Raw genomic sequence first — 21,727 nt, forward strand, 5'->3', positions numbered from 1 at the left:
GGGGTGCTGTGCTTCCCTTGTGCCCCCTCCCTGCAGAACAAGTGCCCCAGCTGGAGCACAGGGCCCACCCTCCCTCCTCAACAATGGGAATCTCCTCCGGAGGGGGTGGGGGGGACACGACATCATCTTGGCCAAGGAAGTTCAGCAGATGCAGGAAACGACCTGTGTGGCCATTGGGGGCCACCTGGTGGAGTGCAGTCTACAAGATAGTGAAGTGATCCCAAGACGGCAGGCCTTCAACTGCCATATCAGCTGGTGGGGGGAGGGTGTTGAGGCTAAATGGGTAGGATCGCCCCCCCACACCCCACTTGCCAGTGCAGCAGCCCCAAAGCAGTCATTGAACCTCATCCTTTGCTCAAAGGTGTTTATTGTGAGATGCTGCAGAAGCTTTGGTGGGGAAGGGAGGATGGATAGAGGGAGGGGGTGGCAGGAGGGGCTCTGGGCTTTGGCCAGGGTGGGGCGGGGCGGGGTGGGGGGGGGAAGAAGCAGATTCAGGGCTGGCCAGCCTGGCCTCCCTCCGGGGCCTGGGTGGGGGCAGCCGCTGCCAAGCTCTTGCAGAGGAAGGGGTTCCGGTCGTAGCAGGAGTCGTCATCCCACAGCATGAACCCTGGAAACAAAAAGGGGGGTCAGGTCTGGGGAGGGGGTTGGGTGCTGCCAGCAGGCTTTTCCAGGAGGGGTCCCTCACCAAGCCCAGATGGATCCTTGGCCACTGGTCAGCCTTTAAACTCCTGCCTTTAAAGGGAAGGCTGTCGATACAGGGGGGGGCAGGGGGAGCATTCTGTGAATGTTGTCCTGGCATCGTGCCAGCCTTTGCACAGCGGTGCCACCCTGGGCACTGACCAGTCAGGTCAATGGGAAAGCCAGGTTCACTTAGCAACCGACAAGAAAGTTTGTCAAACGGGGCAAAACTCACTTAACAACAGAAATTTGGGGCTGAACTGTGGCCGAGATATTGTGCAGTCCCCCCTCAGGTTTTGGGAACTGGGAGGGGGTTTTCAGAGACCAGTTAAATGGGAGTCCTTTTGCCCCATTTCAGTGGAATTCCTTGTGGCAGGGAGTTCCACAGACAAGCATAGGACGTCCTGCTGAGGGAGGGTCTGCAATGTGGAGATTGGAGCCCGCTCCCCTGCCTTCTGGCCCTGGGCCCTTACCATAAGAGTCATCCAGGGCAGCACACGTCTTCCAGGAGCGACGGTAATGCTTTTCCCAGGCGGTGTAGCCCACGGGGCTGCCGTCCACCCAAGCCCAGGTTCGGCTCTAGAGGCACAACCAACCCATTGAGACTGGTCACTGGAGGAAGAGTCCCAGGAGGCAGAGCGGGCGGGGGCACCACAAGCCACCCACTCCCCCCCCCCGGTCACTCACATTGGATGGGAGGAAGAGTCCCAGCCAGACGTCTTCGTGCTCCCACCATTGAGCCTTTGTCAGGAAGTTGGCCACGGCTTGGTGCTCTTCGCGGGTCTGGATGGAGGCCAGGTGGCCGTTGTGGCTTTGGCAGAAGGTCTGGGGGTGGGGGAGAGATTGGCAGAGATTTTGCAGAGGAAGCCGGCTTCCTGCCCTCAAGGTGGCTCAACCGTAGTCATTTGAAGATGGGTGGACTTCAACTCCCAGAATTTCCCAGCCAGCGGGAGAAGCTGCGGGTCTCGGCCATTGCCTCCTTCTCCTGGTATTGCCCCAGCAGCCAGGGTGTGGGCAAGGCTGAACCCCTGGCAGTGCCACTGCACATCCCCAGGTGCAGAGGGCCCAATCCCAGCCAGGCCCCTCTCCCCTGCCCTGACTCACCTCAGCCTGTTGCCAGTTCACCTCCTGCTCAAAGTAACCATAGCAGTGGCCGTTGTAGGAGAGCCAGCCACCGGGACAGGGGCCAGCTTGGGCATCTGCAAAAGCAGGAAAGGGGTGAGGCCCTGAATGCCCACAGATTGGCTTTGCTCCCAGGAAGTAGAACTGCAGAACCCATCAGAGGAACGGGAGAGCCCCCTCCTCTCTTTCAGTTACAGGGGGTCGTCCCTGCAGGCTTGGAGGGGGGGAGAGGACACTCACCGGCCTTGAAGGGTACAAGCACCAGGCAGATCAAGAGGCCAAGGCTGAAAGCGGCCATCCTCCTTCCGATTCTTGCCAGCTGGGTAAAGAAAGAGAAGGCGTGAGGGGAGGGGGAGGACGGCAGCCACCAGGCCTTGCTGGTAGGAAAATGAAAAATGGGATGAGAAAAGCTCACCTGTCTCCATCTCCTTCCTTCCCTCTAACCTTACCTGCCTAGGTGTGACAGCAGCTGATTTCATTTTGCGCTCCTGGGGGCTCAACTGAGGCAACTGATATAACTCCACACCTTCACAACCTTTTATTTCAACCCCCCTCCACTTTGCTGCCATGGGACCCTGATACACACACACCCTTATACAACACAGAAACCATTGCTAAGTTATGGATTCCCCCCCCCCCGCCCAAAAAAAATAAGCAAACCTGTGAAGATCGGGGCCGAGGAGGATCTGTACCGGCACAAAAACGCACAGCGGCTCAGCTTGGTTGAGAATCTCTCATTTTGCTACAGGGCTTGTAACTTTTCATGGAATTATTCAAAGGAAAATAGTATAATATTTTAAGAGTAATAACAGAACAACCGAGCTGGAAGGGACCTTGGAGGTTATCTAGTCCAACCCCCTGCTCAGACAGGAAGGCCTACGCCATTCCAGGCAAAAGAAGCAGTAGTCCAAAAAACCTCTGGGGAAGTATTTTGGAAGGATAAAACGGCCAGCAAACAAAGTATATTGATAATCCTCAATTTATAACTACTTGATGAGTGGCAGTTCAAAATGTCCCTTGCAGCTTCCCTATGGCCATGTGATCCACACCAGGCCCTCGGCACCTGACTTTCAGGACTGGAATTGTGATCCCCTTTTTGCAATCTTCTGACAAGCAAAATCAACAGGGAAGCTGGATTCACTTAACGACCATGCAAGAAAGGTCGTAAAACGGTGCTAAATTAACCAAATCCTCACCTTTGTAACCGTCAAAGCACCTCCAGGATCAAGGTAGTTGTTTCATGAGGTGCCCAATTTTACAACTCTTTTTCCCATGATGATGTTTGCCAGAAAGCGACAATTATGGGACCCACCCAGGGACGGCCCTGGGAGATGCACCTGCCACCTGCCAAGCGCCCCCTGGGGACACTCTGGTGTAAGTGTGAGGACGGGTCATAAGCTGCTGCTTCCAGTGCCATTGTAACCGAATGGTCACTAAACAAATGGTTGCAAGTCGAGGATTTCTTGTGCAGGAATAAAAGCACAGATAGTCCTCGACTCAACGACCACAATTCAGGCCAAAATGTTTGTTGCTAAGTGAGACGTGTTAATTTTGCACCATTTTCTTGGCCCTGATCCTCACAGGTCTGCTTATCTTGGGGAGAAAAACAAAATTTTCTGTGTATAAGTTCTGTGTATAAGGAAGTGTGTATCACAAAGTGGGGGGCAGTTGAAATAAAAGATTGTGAAGGTGTGGAATTATATCAATTATCCCAGTTGAGCATTTTAGTCCCCAGGAGTGCAGAACAAAATCAGCTGCTGTCACACCTGGGCAGGTAAGATTAGAGTGAAGGAAAGAGATGGAGACAGGTAGCCCTTCGAATGAGGGCAGGAAGGCCGTAAAAAGAGCATTTTGAAAAATGTCATTTAAAGCAGTTGCATTCTTTTAGTGCCACGTGCTATTTTACCATATCACCTAAGGGCTGTGCATGTTTTTCAGACCAGCTTAGGTTTGAAATGCTATAAATGTGCGTAGAAACATTGATTAGAAATGATAAAATAGTGGGTAGTTTCTGAAAACCGACAGAGCGCAAGCGCTGTAGTTCGGGATTGAGCTGTGGGGTCCTTGGTGCTCTCTGAATTTGAGGGTTTCCTTCCAGACCTTTCATGACCCAACTAGGGAAAATCATCAGTGCTTGTTGGTAATGAAATCTCTGCATGAAAGGAATGATTCAGACTACAGGAACCATTTGCACCACTCAGGTGACCCCCAGGACACAGATAAACCTCCAAGTGCCTCAACAACCCTCTAAAAAGATGCAAAGGACCAGCTGTCTGCAAGGAGTATAAATCCTTCCATTCCCCACCATCCAGTCAGAGCTGAAGAAGCTTCTTGGATGAGAAGTGAAACGTCTTCAAAGGAAAAAACCAGAAAGTCCAGTTGCCTCCAGAAAAAGCACCTTTGGGAGGATGGAGAATCTCTACAGACTCTACAAGAAAGCCACCAACCTCAGAGACCACCAAGAACCCCACAATTTCTGGGAAACTGACTGAAAAATACTTTGGAGTTGGATCTTCTAGGTTATTGTATTACATACACATAGCTGGGCTGAGACAGAGCAGGGAAAAATGTGTAGTGAATAACACAACGGTTTATCCGGAGCCTTGTCTGCAGGTGTTGGCTTTCCCGGACTCTTTCCTTGTGTAACCTAAGAGTCGGGAGTAAATCAATAGCTTCTTAATAACAGCTGTGGCAACTTTGGCACGGATTGAAACAACTTTCTGCAGCTGTGATTTGCACACTCAGCTCACGTTATATTCTCTGCGTGAGAACAGAATTTATACATACTGTACACGCATCCATATATTGAAAATGATATCAAGACCCACTAGGCAAAGGTTGGCCTGGGTCGACCGTCTCAGCTCTCTGCACGTCTACCTAGAGTCTTGGACAGACACATTTAAACCTGAAGTTAGACTCAGGAAAAGCAGCAGCGGTCAAAAGACTCCGATCAAATAGGGTTCTGAGGAACCGCGATCAGTGCAGCGGGAACTTTTCTACTTGCATTTCATCCCTAGCGAGGCCGAAATAGATTTTTTCCCCTTTGGTATGAAAGCTGTATCGCAGCCAGCTTGAATACTGAATCTTTTGGCGGCCAAATCATGGGTGTTCCGCTGCATTGCTGGGGGGGAAAAAGGGAGGGAACTTTCCATTTTTCTTGGTAATTGCCAGACGTCAACAAGGAATCCAGGTCATTCAAATCAAAGGCGTGTCTGGGTGTGGGTGGGGGACCCTTCCCGTCCCATAGAAAGGAACCGTCTTTCCGATCCCGCTACCTGCCAGCGCCGCACACACGCCCCCCCAAGCGCCACCACGGCTGGACAGAAGCCCAATCCTCGGTGCGCAGACTGGCTGCCGGGAGGCGCGGCTACGTGTCCCTTGTAGCGACCCCCCCCCCGGGTAAAAGTATCCCTATGCGAATCGCCCGGGTCGAGGGGCCAGAGGTGGAGGGCCGGGGGTCCGCTGGGGGCGGCGGAGCTCAGGCAGGAGACCAGCCCAGTCTAAAGGCCTGCTGTTTGTCGGCTGTGGCTGGAAGACCGGGGCTAGAGGGGCGCGAGCATGTGGCGGAGGCGAAGTGTCCCATTCCGGGTCTTGGATCTCTCCGAGGTGCTGAGGTCCAGCCGCTGGCAGGGCTAAGCCGCAGCTGGAGTTGATTTGGGGCTGGCAAGTAGGGACGCGGGCCCCCTTCTCCCTCCCTTTGGGCAGAAAGGGCCGGGAACTGGGCCATCGGGCGTCTGGAGGGGCGCTCAACGCCGCGAGTGCCAGGCGCAGCCTCGAAGAGCCCGATTCCAGCGGGGGTCTCGGGAGGGGAGCTGCTTTTGTGCCCGCCAAGCCCCGTTCCTAGCAGGCAGAATAGAGCTCGGTCTGGTAGAAACCGAGCCTCGCCCTGGCGCCCTCCACGTGCGTCTCCAGACCTTCCTAGCTGGGGGTGCTTGGAGGGGGGCCGGGGGGCTCTGCAGCTGGGAAAGCCACGGAGGAGCCCACCCTCCGCCAGCCGAGTGCGCGGGTCTCTTGGCCAGGCTTGGCCGCCGCGGCTAGTGCGGGTTGCCCCGCGGGTCACAGCTGATCCCTCCCCAAGGCAAGCCTCTGCTGCTGGCCCCGCTGAGCCGGGGACCTCAAAGAGGGTGGAGGGAAGAGACCGGCTGCCATGCCCCGGATGCGGGAGGCTTCGCGATGAAACAGCGGGTCCTTCGACTCGATCCTTGCGCTCGATGAGTGGAAGGCGCGATGGGTCGGAAGAGGACGGAGGACACTCACCGGTCCTGTCGCGCTGGGAGGAGAACAAGCTCTGGGCAGCCGAAGCGGAGAAAAGAAGAGAGGAGCGGCTTCCCTGTGCTTTATAAACCGACCTGCCCCGCCCCTGCCCGGCAGCTGTCAGTGCCGCCCCCACCCACGCACGGAGAGCTCCGACGGGGTGGTCCCCTCGCGAGCAGTCGGCGATCGCCGCTGCTTATCGGGAGCCCCGTGGCAGGCAGGGAGATGGAAGGAAGGCTGGCTGCAGGCTCAAACCCCGGTTTCCATACACACCCCACCATCCTCCTCCACCTTCCCCCAGGAGAGGAGGCCTGCTGGCCAAGCCAGCCCCAGGTAGGGTTTTTCAAAACAAGTGAAATCCTCCAGGACAGACAAGCAGACAGCACAGAAACCTTAAGGGTGGGGTGAGGTGGGGGGCCTCCCACTCTATTTAACCTTTGGGATGAGCTGGTGTGTCACTGTGCAAGAGTGAAGGGGGAGGAGGCATTGCCTGTGTGCTGCTTAAACCATCTCTGGCCTGAAAAACTGCCCAACAGACTGAAGTGCTCTTTGGTGTGAATGGGGCCTAGGTCCTGAAGTGGTCTTGTCCTGCCATGATCATCCCCAGTGGAGCCTCCTTCCCCGTGGTTCTTCCTGCATCCTTTCTCTGACACTGCCCTGCCAAATCGACTCACAGAGGTTCGCAAGACACATCAGCCTCAAAAGCTAACATTCATAAAGCCAATAGCTGTGCAACGATGATCAATAAAGTCAGACAACTATTCATGGCAGCCCAGCCTAATCCAAGCAGCTCATCAAAGCCCAGAAGGAAAAATTGGGGGGTTGTACAGCAATACCAGGGTGGCTGCAAATGGAACATCTGGGAAAGTGTTTTCACAGGGTGGGGGTGGCTATGAAAAAGCCCTCATCCTGGGCCCCCAACTTCTCCTTTACTCAGTACATAAAACGGTCCCAATCTGGACAAAGCAGAGGAGAAGCTGACTCTACCTGGGGGAGGTGATGGTCCTGAAGAAAATATTTTTTTTTAGCTACTCTTCTCTCCAGCTTCTTTGGGGCGGGTTGTGAATATATCAATATATCAAAAGTATATTTAAAGAAACTCTATGAAGTTTAGCCCTGTGCTCCAAAGGTGCTTTTTCAGCTGGACTTCGTTTTTTCTTGAAGACCCGTCGCTTCTCATCCAAGAAATTTCTTCAGTTCTGAACTGAGGAAACTTCTTCAAGAAGGTCAAGTGACCTTTGGGACAACCATGGTCTAGATGACCAAGAATCTCCATGGGCATTTAGCCCTGTGCCTGCTGAGGTCTCTTTGGGATCCCAGTTTGGCTCTCTGAGGATCAGTTGATCTCTTTTTGAATTTCCATCAACATACCGATCTCCTCTTTGATCACGTTTCTCATGTTTTAGAGATGAATTGATGGTTTAATGTTGTTTATCTTGCCTATCATCATGTTCTTAACTGAGCTCAGGGGTTTTTTTTTCCTGTGTTTCAGATGAAAAGAGACAGAAGGTCTCTGCACTGAAGTTGGCACAGAAGTTTCTCTCAGACTTTCCCTCTGTAGCTGCCCTCAAGTCTGCCATCAAAGGCTTGGTGGTTACAAGATAAGGAATGGCGACCGGCCTGCAAATACCACCAGCACCATCATTGCTCCCCACCTCCCCTCCCCCCCCCACCCCGTTGGCTGTAGCTTCCTTCCAAACATCAGGATGATGATGATTTCTCTCTCTTCCCAGTTGTGAGAAGATCATGCACCTCTCAGCTCTCCAAAGTATCAAATGTTGCTGTTGTTTTAACCCAGGACTAATCTAGAGAGCCGAAAGCCACCAGATCACTCAGAACATTCCCCTTGGGAAGCCAAGATGGTCTGGCAGCCAAGTGCCCCTGGTCTTCAGTGCCCCTCAGTTGACCTGTTTGTGCAGGAAGCCTCTACCTGAAAGTATTTGACCTGTGCACAAGGTCTCCTGTAAGGAAGATGGCCAGCCGGTCTGACGGCATCAGCAAGCCCACCCTTTGAACTGCCTCTGAGCTCAGCCAGTCCCCGGGCCATGGAGCAGGCCCAGCAACATCTCCAGAAGGTCTGAAGCAACATCTCCAGACTTCTCTGCCACCTCTTTAGCTGTCTTCCACTTGTCCCAAAGGGGCTTTCCAAAAGGCAACTGGACTTTCTTGGGTTTTTTCCTTGAAAACGTTTCGCTTCTCATCCCAGAAGCTTCTTCAGTCCTGAGAAGTGAAACGTTTTCATGAAAAAAAACACGGCCAAGTCCAGTTGTCTTTTGAAAAGCACCTTTGAGACACAGCCATGACCCAGCCATCTATATGAAGCCGCTGGGTGAGATCATCAGTGGCTTCGGTGTGAGGTACCAGCTGTACGCGGATGACACCCAGCTGTACTTTTCCACACCGGGCCACCCCAACGAAACTATCGAAATGCTGTCCCGGTGTTTGGAAGCCGTACGGGTCTGGATGGGGAGAAACAGGCTCAAGCTCAACCCCTCCAAGACAGAGTGGCTGTGGATGCTGGCATCCCGGTACAGTCAGCTGAGTCCACGGCTGACTGTTGGGGGCGAGTCATTGGCCCTGATGGAGATGGTGCGCAACTTGGGTGTCCTCCTGGATGAACGGCTGTCTTTTGAAGATCACTTGACGGCCGTCTCCAGGAGAGCTTTTTACCAGGTTCGCCTGGTGCGCCAGTTGCGCCCCTTTCTAGACCAGGATGCCCTATGCACGGTCACTCACGCCCTCGTGACGTCTCGCCTGGATTACTGCAATGCTCTCTACATGGGGCTCCCCTTGAAGGGCATCCGGAGGCTGCAGTTAGTCCAGAATGCGGCTGCGCGGGTGATAGAGGGAGCCCCTCGTGGCTCCCGTGTGACACCTATCCTGCACAGACTGCACTGGCTACCTGTGGCCTTCCGGATGCGCTTCAAGGTTTTGGTAACCACCTTTAAAGCGCTCCATGGCATAGGGCCGGGTTATCTACGGGACCGCCTACTGCTACCGAATACCTCTCACTGACCCGTGCGCTCCCACAGAGAGGGACTCCTCAGGGTGCCGTCAGCTAGGCAGTGTCGTCTGGCGACACCCAGGGGAAGGGCCTTCTCTGTGGGGGCTCCCACCCTCTGGAACGAACTCCCCCCAGGACTCCGTCAACTTCCGGACCTCCGAACCTTCCGCCGCGAGCTTAAAACACATTTATTCATCCGCGCAGGACTGGATTAGATTTTAAATTTATATTAGTTTTTAATGGGTTTTATTATTTATACTGCTTTTTAATAATTCGGCCTTTTAGAATAAGTTTTTTAATTGTTATTTTAATTTGTATTTATATGTTTTTACTTGCCTGTGAACCGCCCTGAGTCCTTCGGGAGATAGGGCGGTATATAAATGTGATTAATAAATAAATAAATAAATAAGAGGACCAAGAGTCTCCACAGACCAACTTCTACTTCTTTGCTCAGGCTCCAGGCTGGGTTAACTTTGGGGTCCATTTTATCACAGAGCAGATGCCGCACCCCCTGCCAGGCCTGACCCACTGGGGTGGGGGCTTTCTTCCCTCTTGACCACCTGAGCCCATTTTGGGCACTTGATTGTGCCCCCTCCCCTTGCAAAGGGTCAACGTTGCTGAGATCGTCCAGGCTCCAAAATTCAACTACTCTCCCAAAGAATACCCAGACTGCATTATTGCTCAGTCAATTATTTCCATATCATCCAAGTCATAATAAAGGACAGACATGATACAGGTATTCCTTGACTCACAGCAGTTTGTTTAGTGACCATTCGAAGTTACAACGGCACTGAAAAAAGTGACTTATGACCGTTTTTCACACTTATGACCATTGCAGCATGCCCACAGTTACATGATCGAAATCCAGAGGCTTGCCAACTGACTCTTATTTATGACGGTTGTAGTGTCCTGCGGTCGTGTGATTCCCTTTTGCAACCTTTGCAAGGTCAACGGGGAAACCAGATTCATTTAACAATTGTGGCAAGAAAGGCCATAAAATGGAGCAAAACTCACTTAACAACTATCTTGCTTAGCAACAGAAATTTTGGGCTCAATTGTGGCTGTAAGTCGAGGACTATCTGTATATCAAGAATCTTGAGGCTGCATGGATGCAGTCTAGACCAGTCCTTTCTTCCCACCCTGGCCAGGCAAAGTGCCCCCCACCCGCAACCCCCCCCCACCTCCCGTTCTCCCTCAACCGGCATGGGGAGGCCAGCAGCATCTGGCGCTGCAAACAACATGCAGCCAGACGCCTCTTTTGCCCCAGGATCCTCCGTTAATCTTCATTGTCCCTGGTGGAGGCGGCCCAGATGGCCCCAGCTGGCTCCTGTGGGAACAATTCTAACTATGTCAAATATTCAGAACTTTAAGCAGTCAAAGCTGCTCTTTTGGCTTCCCTTCATAAGAGCCGCAACAGAGAAATGGTTGTCTGCTCTCCTACTTGTTTTGAAGAATGGATGGGGGAGTCGGCAGCTCTATTGGACCAATCGTCCCCAAAGTTCCAGGGAGTTTAATGTGGTTTACTTTCAAGGAAGCCTAAGGAAGGGGGCAGCCCTAGAGCAAGGCAAGGCAACAAAACATTGCAAGCTTGTTTCAAAAGTAAAGTCCTTTTCTGCAAAATCCCTTCATTCTGGGACCACTGTGGCAGTTTTCCCGGAGACCCTAAATCAGCCTCCCAACCATGGTCAAAACCACACAACTGCCACCACACAAACACAGGGTAAGTCAAAGACTCCCTGTACGCAGGATAAAAGTAGAGGCATGCCCAGGGCAGAAACCCCTCCTCGGGGTCCTGACGTGAGGCTCGGCCCTCTTGAGGGAAGGGGAACGAAAGGCGGCTGCCCTTTGGACGGCTTCTCTGGGATGAACCCTGGAGGTGCTCACCCTCACACCCCACAAGCTGCAAAGTGCTCCAGAGCCCCTCTCCAGTGAGCGGGGGGGGGGGGAGGCAGCTGAACGGGAGGGGAGCCAAAATCTCTGCCTTTCCAGCTCTTCTTGACTTGGTCAGGAGGGAGATTGGGGGCTCTGTGCACAAGAAAAGGGGGAGGGAGATGCACACACACACACACACACACACACACGTCCTTGGCACCGGGACCTGCTGGCAGGAGGCCTTCCGCTGCCAGCTTTCCTGTCGCATGAAACGCCTGCACTTGGATCCCTGGCAAGAAAAGAGGTGGGGGAGAGAAGGGGGGCAGGTGGGGGTCTTTGGGGAGCCACATCAGCCGTGCTCTGCTGCGCATCACAATTGCAACCGCCCCCATTTTTCTTTTCTTTTCCTCTTCCCCTTTCCCCGTTGTTTCCATTTGTACTTCTGCATTTCATATTTTCACAAACTAATAAAAAACTCAAACACACAATTGCAAGCGTCCCATCCCATGACGTTGTGCTTGGATTTACTTTATTATTTGTCTATTTATGAATTTGTATCCTGCCTTCATTGGCCCCTTGGGAGGATCGATTCAGCTCCCCCACTGCCCCCCCCAGAAAGGGGGAAGGGGGTCCAATTCTCCAGCCAAGGGAGCCAGGAAGGCACCCAGTTCAGGTCTTTCTAGCAGGATGGCTTTACTGTCAAGGATAAAATCCATCCAACTCTACTTGGCGGGAGAAGAACAGGAATGTTGCACTCTTAGTTGCCAACTCCCAAAACTTGTGCTCAAAACACACAACCAAGAATGTGCAGCACAAACACACCCGGTTTTATCCAGCCAGAGGCCCTTCTTTCTATGCAATAGTTCCCATCCTTGGCCACTTTTGGTGGGCGGACTTAAAACGCTGGCTGGGGAATTCTGGGAGTTGAAGTCCAGCCACCTTGGCTGAGAAACACTGTGCAGTGTGACCCCGCAACAGCTGGATTCTCAGCAGTCTGAAGCCAGGAAGGGTCCAGCTTCAAGAGGTGCTGCTTGATTCAGCAGCAGGAACAGCTGGATTGTCTTCGCAGTTTTAAGGTGGGACAAGTTCAGCTAAGCGACTGGTGGATTTTCCCCATTCTTTTTTCCTTCCTGCTGAGAAGCCAACTCCCTCCCCCTCTGCCTGTGGGGAGGGCAGGACATGGTGGGGTGGGGTGGCACGGATAAGTGGAGGTGGGTCCTGGGAACCACCTGCTTAGCCCCCTGCCCATATCCATGCCTTGGTCCATTCTGTCCAGCTACCGCTGAAGATGGGCAGAGCACCTCCTGAGGGAATCCGAACCCAGCCTGGCTCACCAGCTGCAGGTTCGGGGGTGGTGGAATCCCCTTGTTTGGGTATCAGCACAGCTTCACAAGGCCCACGTGAGATCCGGACTCTCCGCGAGGGCCACACCTGGGCCTTGACTTATGATCACAATTAAGGACAACTATTCCACTGCTAAGCATTTCTTCAGTGAGTTTTGCTCCATTTTATGACTTTCCTCGCCACAGTTGTTAAATGAACCAGCGGAATTGTGAAGTTCATTCAATGTCCCCAATGATTTTGCTGGTCAGAAGGTCACAAAAGGGGCTCACATGACACCAGGACGCTGCCACCGTCATAAATACGAGTCAGTTGCCAAGCGTCTGAATTTTGATCACGTGACCCTGGGGATGTGGCAAGGTTCACCAGTGTGAAAAATGGCCATAAGTCACTTTTGACAGTCCTGTTGTAACTTCGAAAGGTCACTAAATGATGTTGTAAGTGGAGGACAGCTCCCCCCCAATCAGGAAAATCAGCAGCAACAGGAAACCCTCCCCCTTCCCCAATTCCTTCTTCCCTCCCCTCTTCAGGAAAGAGACCAGCAGCCACGTAGTTGAGGAGGGCAAGTAGAAAGGCCCACCTTTAATTGGAAGGAGGCAGGAGCAGATGTCTATGGGGAGTCTCCATCATCCACGGTTGTCCCACAGATGTTTTTCCAAAAGGCAACTGGACTTTCCCAGTTTTTTTCCTTGAAGAGGTTTGGCTTTCTCATCCAAGAAGAGCCGAAGAAGCTTCTTGGATGAGAAGCGGAACATCTTCAAGGAAAGAAACCTGGAACATCCAGTTGCCTTTTGGAAAAGCATCTTTGGGAGAAACAAGAACAAAAATGAGCATTGAAGAAGCCAAGTGGCCAGAGGTCCCTGTGTCCCCGAGGGGGCTGCTCACCCCCCTCCCAGAATGCAGCGGAGTAATCTGGATTTGGATGCTCCACAGCATGTTTGCGCCAAAGCGCGGGAGATAAATGCTCTCCCTCAAAGAGGTGGGGCAGCTTCCCCCAAGCTGATGTGCTCCAGATGTGCTGCTTTGGGATTCTAGGAACTGCACACCCGCATTCCTGGGGGCACCAGGAGGAAAACAGCCCAACATTAACCCCGGGTGAAAGGTGAGGAGTCAGGAACAGGGTGTGGGTTCTGCCCCTGTTGGAAGGGTCCCTATCCCCCCCCACAATCCCCATAGATGCATCTCCAGTAGCAGAGAGAGGCAGGAGGGCCTGATTAAAGGACGATTAAAGGCCTGGAGACTAAAACCTATGAAGAAAGGTTACAGGATTTGGGTTTGGCTTGTCTAGAGAAAAGAAGGACTACGGGTGACATGATAGTAGCATTTCAGTATTTGAGGGGCTGTCACAAAGAGGAAGGAGATAACCTCTTCTCCAAAGCACCCGAAGGCAGGACAAGCAGCAGTGGATGGAAATTAATCAAGGGTTAGGGCTAGGGGGCTGGACTAGAAGACCTCGAAGGTCCCTTCCAGCTCTATTCTGAATCTGAGTTGGTTTTGTGCCAAAGGCATGGAGATTGTCAAGGGAAGGCAGATGGCTCAGCTTGAGACCGAGAGAACATGGGTGGGAAAGGAGCAAATGCTGGAACGCACCTGTACAGTCACACAACTTGCCTTGGACACAGAAGGGAGAGGTGGAGAAGTGGGGGGGGTCTATTTCTGAGGCTGCTGAAGAGGTGCCCACTCCTTCCTCCTTCTCCTCCACCCGGGAGTAGGGATGGCCCCGCCTGACCCAGCCTGCCACGTCTGGAGATTTCATCCTCAGGAAGGGGAGGAAGGCCAGAAAGAGACGCCTGGAGCAGCTTGTGGGAATAGCAGAAGAGCAGGAGAAGGGCCCATCCAGATGCCTGAAGGGGGGGAAGTTGCCAGCTGAAGGCTCTGCTTGGCAGTGAGGCAGCTGGGAGAGAAGCCACAGGCTGAGCTTTCAGGCAACAGCTGTAGGTGCCAGCTGACCTTGCTGGCCCAGGGGAAGGGTCTGCCCCACATGCAGAGGGGCCTGGGAGCACCTGGCGCCCCTTCCCAGAACTACAAGCCAGGAGGGAGCCAGGGAGCCAACATAGCTGGCATGGGAGGGGTCTGGCATGGGGGATGGAGCGGGGGGGGGGGCGGGAGAGGCTCGGGGCCAGACAGGACCACCCAGCTCAGCTGCAAAAGCTGGAAAAGGCAGGAAGCTGGAGAGCTTTGCAAAGCCAGAGAATTCCTCTCAGTGTCTGCACAGACGGCCGCCCTCTTCAAAGGCAGGAAAACCCTGTTCCTTTCCTCCAGGTGCGTCCTTGGGCTGCCTGCGGTCACTCCCCTGAAGATTCAGCGGTCAGTCCTGCCCCAGCCTGGTCTCCTAGGAAAGCAAGACTCACAAGACAGCACTTTTATTCTTTTTATTTCTTTTATTCTTTTAAAAGCCAAGTGGTTTCAGTAGATCAAAGCCAGACTGAGGTTTTGCACACAAAAAAGCTTCCCAGTTAACTTTCCCCTTCCTGTTCCACACACACACACACACACACACACACACACACACACACACACACAGAGCTATCTTCCGCTTGTCCAGTTCACGTTCAAAGAAGTGGTTTTGGTAACTCTCCCTGCGAAGGAGGGCTGACCTTGGGATGGTGAGTCAATGTCTCAGGAGGGCACTAAGCTTCCTTCGTTTCTTTCTAACTGCTCTCGAGGCACAGCAGGCAGATGCAAACCCTGGTTTCAACTTTGTCCCCAAATTGGTTTGACCTTCCTTTGAATTACTGGGGGGGGGAGATGAAAGGGAAGGGGGGGACCCTAACCCTAAGATGGGATGGGGACTTTTCCAGTGATGGGGAAAGCAGCATCTTGCCCTTCCAGCCACCCTTCCCCAAATTTGGACCCCTTCATCTGTGGGGGTGGCTTGCTCAGCCCCTGCCTCCAAAGCCAGGCCCTTGGCCAGGCCCCCTCCTGGCCCCCCCAATTCTTTCTTTCCCCCACATCTTCTGGGGGATGCTCTGGATGAAGCCTCCCTATCTGGCTGCAAGAAGCTGCTCACCACCAACTTCGCTCCCACCCAAAAGCAGACCTTGGAGGAGAGGTTGCCCCCTTGGTGGGCACCTGACACCTGCTCTGGGCAAGTGAGGGACCCCTGACGCCGGAGTGCTTGGTGTGGGACCCCAGTCCACTTAGAGGGCTGTCCCTCAACAATTGATGTACCATTTCCAGGTGATGGAAAGAGGCTGGTAGGAGGAGGGTCAGGGGGGGTATTAGAAGCCCCCCACCCCCTTCCTGCCTTGGCTGTGCCCATAGACACCCAGCAGAGTTAGCTGGCCCCCAGTGCATTTCCCTCCCCTCTGGGTGGGTCGGGAGGGGGGGGGTTCCTGCTCCCGGCGTCCGCCCTTCCCGCCTCCTCTGCAAGTGGGCGCCACTCCTGGGTCGGGTCCAGCCGGCAGCTTTATTTATCCCTTTCGCGCTTTGGCCCCGCCAGTCGCTTCTCGTCCCGCTTGGGCTGCTGCGGCGACGGCGTGTCCGGGCGGCCGTGCGCCCCAGCCGGGGTCCCGCCCCGGCCCGGCCCGGCCTATTTCCAGCCGGCGGCGGCGAGGCTACTGAGGCGGCAGAGGGGTTGCAGCCAGGTGGGCGTCTCCTGCTGCCAGAGGCCGTGGGTCCTCCGGTCCATCCAGGGCGCCAGCTCCACATCCGAGTCGGCGGGCCGGGCGTCCAGGCGGCACTTTCGCGGCTCGGTCCTCGGCAGTCGGCCCTTGCAGCGGGCGCACACCAGCGGCGGAGGCAGGTCGTAGAAGAGGACTGCCGGGCAGAGGAGGGGTCGGTGGATGGGTGGGTTGGGAAGTGGGAGAGGTCCCGGGGGGGGCTGCTTTGGGGCGCCCCCGGGTGGCTGTCTTGTGCCACTGCAGAGGCACTCCCGCCCTTCTGGTCCCGGCATTCGGCCAAAAAAGTCCCTGTTTCGCTGGGGCCCCCCCGCCGCCCGGCTGTCCATGGCGGGCAGCGCTCACCTTTAATGTTGCTGGAGAGGCCCGACGTGTCCTCCAGGCTCTGTTGCTGCGCTTGGAAGGAGACTCTGGCGCAGGAGGAGAGGACGGTCAGGAAAGGCACCCTCCGCAAAACCCTCGCCCCACCCGGATTGTGGCGGATTGCCACAGGGGCCTTTCGGGGGAGAAAGTGAGCCGGCGCTGGCGCTTGCTTCGCCAGAGAACGTCGGGGGGGGGGGTTGCCTCTTTTCCAGGATGGGCCACTCCCATGGTCGGCCCTTCTCAGACAAGTGGGTCCTCTCCTCTCCTGCCAAGGGGCCCTGTCCCCACCACCGCTCAGCATATAAAATTCAAATTAAAGCAAGTTTGGTAATAAACATAAATAAAGTCTCCAATAAAGGGGTGTCCTGCTTCTATTTGGAGAACTCCAGCTCTCTGGGTCAGTGGCGACCTCTGAAACCACTCTGGCCCTCAGCAGGGCATCCAGCCTGAACCTGCCTTGCAGACCCTGCCTCAAGTCCCTAAATTGTCCACCCAGATGGGCGAGGAAATGATAAGCAGACTTTAGCACAAAGTCAGGAGAGAAACTGATGCAAATTAGAGGTCTGAGCCTGTCTCAAGCAGACCGGGCAAGGGGGGGGGGAGTGGGGGGAGACTGGCTGATCTGCCCACTTACCTCCGAGGCTTTTCCAGGTTTTGCTTGGGACTTGGGGAGAACTGGGTGGTGGTGCCCGACACCTTCCTGCCCACTCTCTTGATCACCCCTGCGCTCCTTATCACCGTATCAGAGCGCTGTGGGTGGGAGGAGGCTGGTATTAGATGGAGACCCCCAAATTCCATCAGCCCAGGGAGAAGCAACCAATGCCCTGCTCCCCCACAGGGCTGCAGATCCCCCGCCCTGCCTGCAATTCCATCCCTGTGAGGTGGAAAGGAAGGCGGCAGCCAAGGATCAGGCTTCTTCGCACCATAAGTAGCTTCAGCTAAAGTGGGGGTGGGGGTGGTTCGGGCTTGGCTCAGCAGCGGCCAGGACTAGGCTGCCCCATTAGAGAGCTGAGGGAGGGCTGCTCTCCATGGAGTATTCGTGGCTCAGGGTTGAACTGTGGGGTCCTCGGTGCTCTCTCAGCTGGGTGGTTTTCTTGCAGATGTTTCATGACCCGACTAGGGAACAGCATCAGTGTTAGAAGGGAGCAGGGTTTGCTCTCTGTTTATACCCCAATCAAGAAACTACCAACTCAGACAATCAAACGGTAAGCCACAGCCTAATGAAGGAACAACCAAGAACACTTCCAACAACACCAACAGGATAAATGGTATATAAAGCAATCCCCACTCCCCTTTTTAAGCACTGATGATGTTACGTAGTTGGGTTATGAAAAGTCTGCAAAAAAAAAAAAAACAAGCTCAGAGAGTACCAAGGGACACCCCCACCCACCCACCCCGTTGCTGCTATGCTGGCAAGAGAGGTCTAGATCGGCTGGGCGAGAGAGATTCTTTCTGATTATCTCTGAAATCAAAAGCCTACATCAAGCCGGAAGGGCATCTGGCTGGCCTTTAGGGCATCCTTCTGCCACTGACTCCTTGAAAACCATCCACAGCCTGCAGGGATGTTGTCAGAGTTGCTTCTCATGGCAGCCGCTGCAGCCGGCTGCACCTCCTCCCGGGGTCTCCCCAGAACCAAGCAGCCTTTCAGAGGAGTATTAATACTACTTTATAAAAGTAAGGCCAGACCTGGAATCCCGCATCCAGTTTTGGGTCACCACATTACAAAAAAGATGTTGAGACTTTGGGAAAAGTGCAGGAAGAGCAACTAAGATGATTAAAGGCCTGGAGACTAAAGCATATGAAGAATGGTTGCAGGATTTGGGTTTGGCCAGTCTAGAGAAAAGAAGGACTAGGGATGACACGATAGCATCTTCCAATATCTGAGGGGCTGCCATAGAGAAGAGGGGCCAAGCTATTCTCCAAAGCACCAGAGGGCAGGACGAGAAGCAACCAAGGAGAGAAGCAACCTGGAATTAAGAAGACATTTCCTAAAAGTGAGGACAATTAAGCAGTGGAGCAGAAGTTGTGGGGGCTCCATCCCTAGAGGTTTTTAAGAAGAGACCGGCAAGACAGCCATTTGACTGAAATGGCATGGGGTCTCCTGCTTGAGCAGGGGGTTGGGCTAGAAGACCTCCGAGATCCCTCTCAGCTCTATTCTGACTGGAGGTGGGGAGGGCTACCTACCTCGACCAAGGGCCCGATGCTGGAGACGCTGCTGCTACGGCTGGAGACCAGGCAGTGGTGGATGGGGATGGCCGGGTCCTTGGTGGTGGTAGAGAGGCCATTCTGCAGGATGTTTATCAGGCGGCTCCAGAGCGCAAAGACGGATTCTGGGTGTTCGTGGTGCAGCTGCAGGTAATACACCGTCTTGGTCACCGTCTGGAGACGCAAAATGCGCTGGGAGGCGCTGTGGACAGAGAGCCGGACGTAGCGGAGGGGGAGCAGCCTGGGCAAAGCAACGGAGGCAGTCAGGGCCAGAAGCTCCGGTAGTGGCGGGCAGGGCTGGGAGGTGGGCAAGACCCCCCGGGGTGGGCCTGGGGGACTCAAAGTCCAGCAACTCTGGAGAAGGCTTGGCTGGGGAGGGAGGCTTTGGCTGCCCCCTTTCGCAAGCAGTGAAACCCTCCCGAGTCTCAAAAATCTGCTCCCTGCAGCCGGTTTTGGGTTTTTTTAGATAAAATTCCAGGAAAGGGTTCATGGAATAAATCCTGGGTAAGCATGTCATGCAAACACAGCTGATGTCAGGCATCAGCCCCAGTCTGGGTCTGCAGCTAGGGAGGACTTGAGGTGGCCCAAAACGAGGTTCTGGATGGTGTCCACGCACCCAGCCCTTGAGTTGCATGTGTGAAGCAACCTGGGATTATACCTGGCCCGGTTCCTCCTTCTCTAGAGAGCAGCTTTGCACAACATTGGGGGGAATCCGTTCACATGATCGCACCCCTGTTAGACCAAACTAGCAGGTGGCCATTCCTGGCTAGGGGTATTGGGGGCCACCCAGTGTTCCTTCAAATGTTGTGGGAATGGTGCTGCCACACGACCCCATTCAGGAGGTCCCAAGGAATTCTTAGTGGTGGGAAGGTCCCGTGAGCCTCTCTGGTGCCAACCTGCTTCCCTTCCTGATCCAGCCCAGGCAGGAACAGGCCCGGCCCAATGCCTCCCTCCTGATCCTGGCTCCACGTCACCTGGTCAGATCCACTTGCGACAGCCGGGCACTGCCAGTGTGGACCCTTTGAAGTGGGGCCTGTTGGTTCGCCATCAGGAGCACGTTGGGGAGAGGGAGGCAGGGATCTGAGGAGGTCACTGCCAGAGTCACAATGGTGGGTGTGTGGGTGATGTCCATCCATTTCCCCTTCTTTGTGACCTGTGGGAACCATTCCCCGCCCACCCGAGACCCCTGAGTTAAGAGAAGGGCCAGACCCCTCTTGATTAACCCAGTCAATCCATTTGCACCAAATCCAGCTGCCCCCATATTCCCACCAGGTGGCGCAGCGGGCGAGGGTACCCTCCTCACTCAGTCCAAGGCTTCCCACTGGCATGCTCAGCAGAAGGAGCGACCAGCTGTGCCACCCTCTCTGCCCAAAGGTGAAGGCAGAAGGCTAGGTGGGCATCTTGGGCTCAGCACCCAGCCCGGCCTGCTTCCTAGACCTGTTCAGGGCCAGGGAAAGGGACCCCTCCGGTAACCCACCCACCCCACAAACCTGAATGAAGTTGCTCTCAAAAACCGCTGAGTTGGGGAACAGATTGTAATCTGGGGAACGGATCAGCTGGCAGAGCAGCCCCCCCTCCAAACCGAGTGTCCTGCCAGCATCTTGGTTGCTGCCAGTGAAGAGCCCTCTAGCCATGGGGCGTTGGGCGGCTGGGCTCAAGGAGCCAGGCATGCCCAGGCCCTCCCTTAGCTGGCCAGGCAGCAGGGGCCAGCACTGACTCAGCGAGGGGCGGGAGCTGGCTCAGCAATCCGTGGAACGGGTCAGAGCAGAGCTGTGTGCATCACAGTGGCATTGGGGTGCCACCTGGAAGAAGCTGTGATGTCACACTGGCAGCAGAAGCGCTGGCTCCATTGAGATGGCAGCAGAACTCAGAGGCCATTCTGGTGCACTGCACGCTGCCAGCCTGGCATGGATTTGGTTTCCCTTAGAATTCCCCAAGTGGCAGGCAAGACAGGTGGCTCACCATTCCCCTCCCCCGTTAACATGCCCCTAATGCCATGTGACATTTCATGGGCATCCATAGACATCCTGGCAGTTTGTAAAGGCTGTGTTTACACAACAGGTTAACCCTAAACTCGGGTCCATAAAAGGTAAATTCTGTGCTTCTAGAACATGGGCCATGTTTAAGCTAAGAAGGTGATCAGGTTCAGGATTTAGTACCCAGTATGGAAGGGAGCACGAGGATCATCTAGACCAGGGGTCCCTAACCCTCGGGCCGCAGCCCAGTGCTGGGCCACAGCCCATTCGCAACCGAGCCAGGCCAGCGAGGGCATCCCCGTGAAACCATCCCCTCACTCTCCCCTCCCCCACCTGCCTCAAGTCGGAAAGATTGGAGATCGCTCAGAGAGATGGGGAATTCTGGGAGTTGAAGTCCACAAGTCTTCAACGTGCCAAGGCTGGAGACCCCTGATCTAGACCAACCTCGAAAGACCCTTCGTTCGGCTTCTTCAGGCCAAGAGGGTGAACCCACAGCCTCTGTAGGGAGACCACTCCCCTCTGGCGTAGGTCATGCTTACAAGGAGTTTCTCTGTAGTTTTGGACAATAACCTATGATTGTTACATCTGGTCTTAATCTGGGGAGGGGGCAGGGGAAATGGTTCAGTTATTTACTGTATATTTATGTGACCCTCCTGCTCAATGGCTCTGAGTGACTCTCACCTAAAAGCCCAACAAATCCAGACCTCCAAATAACAACAATCTCAACAGCACCATAATATATTTTTTTTAAAAATTAAAAGCCATGTGTCCCACAGTGCACCCCAACATTCATCACACCCCTTTCTGGATGGAACAAAACAGGTCTTAACTTTTGGAAAACGGCCACAACCTGGGTGACTGAGAATCTCCATAGACACGGCTGCTTGGGTGGGTTTCCTCATGTCTTGACCCCAGAGCCAGGCTTCATATCCAGTCTCCCTATCCTGGCCCATTCACAGGGTCCACAGACAAGACCTGGGCCTTATAAGAAGACACTCAGAAAACTAAAGAGAGAAAGCATCTATTTCTGTGTGCGGCTAGTCCTCAGTGTTCATACTTTGCAGCAACTCGTGTTAAAAACCAAATCACGGGTCCACACTTCTCCTCTCCTGCCAGATCAGCAGCAAAGGGGCAGGCAGGATTGGTCCCTCCGGGCCCAGGCTCGGTCAGTGACGACCCAAACCCCACCCCGCCTTCTAGGGTGGAGGGGGGGTGTCAAAGTCTCTTGTCACCAGCAGAAGTAGCCAGCGCCTTCTGGGTCCAGCCCAACAATGAGACCCTCCCCTCTTCTG

General features: G+C 54.4%; 3 protein-coding genes across 3 annotated transcripts; 1 reads left to right on the plus strand and 2 right to left on the minus strand.

The window, feature by feature from the left end:
• Window positions 1–349: 349 nt before the first annotated feature.
• LOC131202483 (rheacalcin-1-like) lies at window positions 350–6,134 on the minus strand. The gene is made up of 6 exons (XM_058191513.1): window positions 6,058–6,134; window positions 2,041–2,119; window positions 1,783–1,877; window positions 1,366–1,503; window positions 1,152–1,257; window positions 350–607 (listed from the first exon to the last, which is right to left on the minus strand). The coding sequence occupies exons 2-6, from the start codon at window positions 2,096–2,098 to the stop codon at window positions 492–494; spliced, it is 513 nt and encodes a 170-aa protein (XP_058047496.1). The 5' UTR covers window positions 2,099–2,119; window positions 6,058–6,134; the 3' UTR covers window positions 350–491.
• Window positions 6,135–6,255: 121 nt separating this feature from the next.
• Window positions 6,256–9,443, plus strand: LOC131202482 (uncharacterized). Its single transcript, XM_058191512.1, has 2 exons — window positions 6,256–6,387; window positions 7,547–9,443. Exon 2 carries the CDS (start codon window positions 8,371–8,373, stop codon window positions 9,067–9,069), a length of 699 nt encoding a protein of 232 aa, XP_058047495.1. The 5' UTR covers window positions 6,256–6,387; window positions 7,547–8,370; the 3' UTR covers window positions 9,070–9,443.
• A 5,285-nt stretch (window positions 9,444–14,728) lies between these two features.
• Window positions 14,729–20,093, minus strand: LOC131202257 (Golgi-associated RAB2 interactor protein 1A-like). Its single transcript, XM_058191059.1, has 6 exons — window positions 19,950–20,093; window positions 19,478–19,612; window positions 18,439–18,756; window positions 16,889–17,004; window positions 16,237–16,301; window positions 14,729–16,030 (listed from the first exon to the last, which is right to left on the minus strand). Exons 1-6 carry the CDS (start codon window positions 20,091–20,093, stop codon window positions 15,804–15,806), a joined length of 1,005 nt encoding a protein of 334 aa, XP_058047042.1. The 3' UTR covers window positions 14,729–15,803.
• Window positions 20,094–21,727: the final 1,634 nt, after the last annotated feature.

The sequence above is a fragment of the Ahaetulla prasina genome, chromosome 7 (genome assembly GCF_028640845.1).
Source record: "Ahaetulla prasina isolate Xishuangbanna chromosome 7, ASM2864084v1, whole genome shotgun sequence".
Taxonomy (NCBI): domain Eukaryota; kingdom Metazoa; phylum Chordata; class Lepidosauria; order Squamata; family Colubridae; genus Ahaetulla; species Ahaetulla prasina.

Coding starts and splice junctions, on each gene's coding strand:
- LOC131202483 (XM_058191513.1), bottom strand. CDS start 2,098: ATGGCCGCTTTCAGCCTTGGCCTCTTGATCTGCCTGGTGCTTGTACCC. Junction 1,258..1,365: donor GACTCTTCCTCCCATCCAAT/GTGAGTGACCGG, acceptor TTGTGCCTCTAG/AGCCGAACCTGGGCTTGGGT. Junction 608..1,151: donor TGCCCTGGATGACTCTTATG/GTAAGGGCCCAG, acceptor TTTTGTTTCCAG/GGTTCATGCTGTGGGATGAC.
- LOC131202482 (XM_058191512.1), top strand. CDS start 8,371: ATGAAGCCGCTGGGTGAGATCATCAGTGGCTTCGGTGTGAGGTACCAG.
- LOC131202257 (XM_058191059.1), bottom strand. CDS start 20,093: ATGGCTAGAGGGCTCTTCACTGGCAGCAACCAAGATGCTGGCAGGACA. Junction 19,613..19,949: donor TTGAGAGCAACTTCATTCAG/GTTTGTGGGGTG, acceptor TGGTTCCCACAG/GTCACAAAGAAGGGGAAATG. Junction 17,005..18,438: donor GCATCGGGCCCTTGGTCGAG/GTAGGTAGCCCT, acceptor TCCCACCCACAG/CGCTCTGATACGGTGATAAG.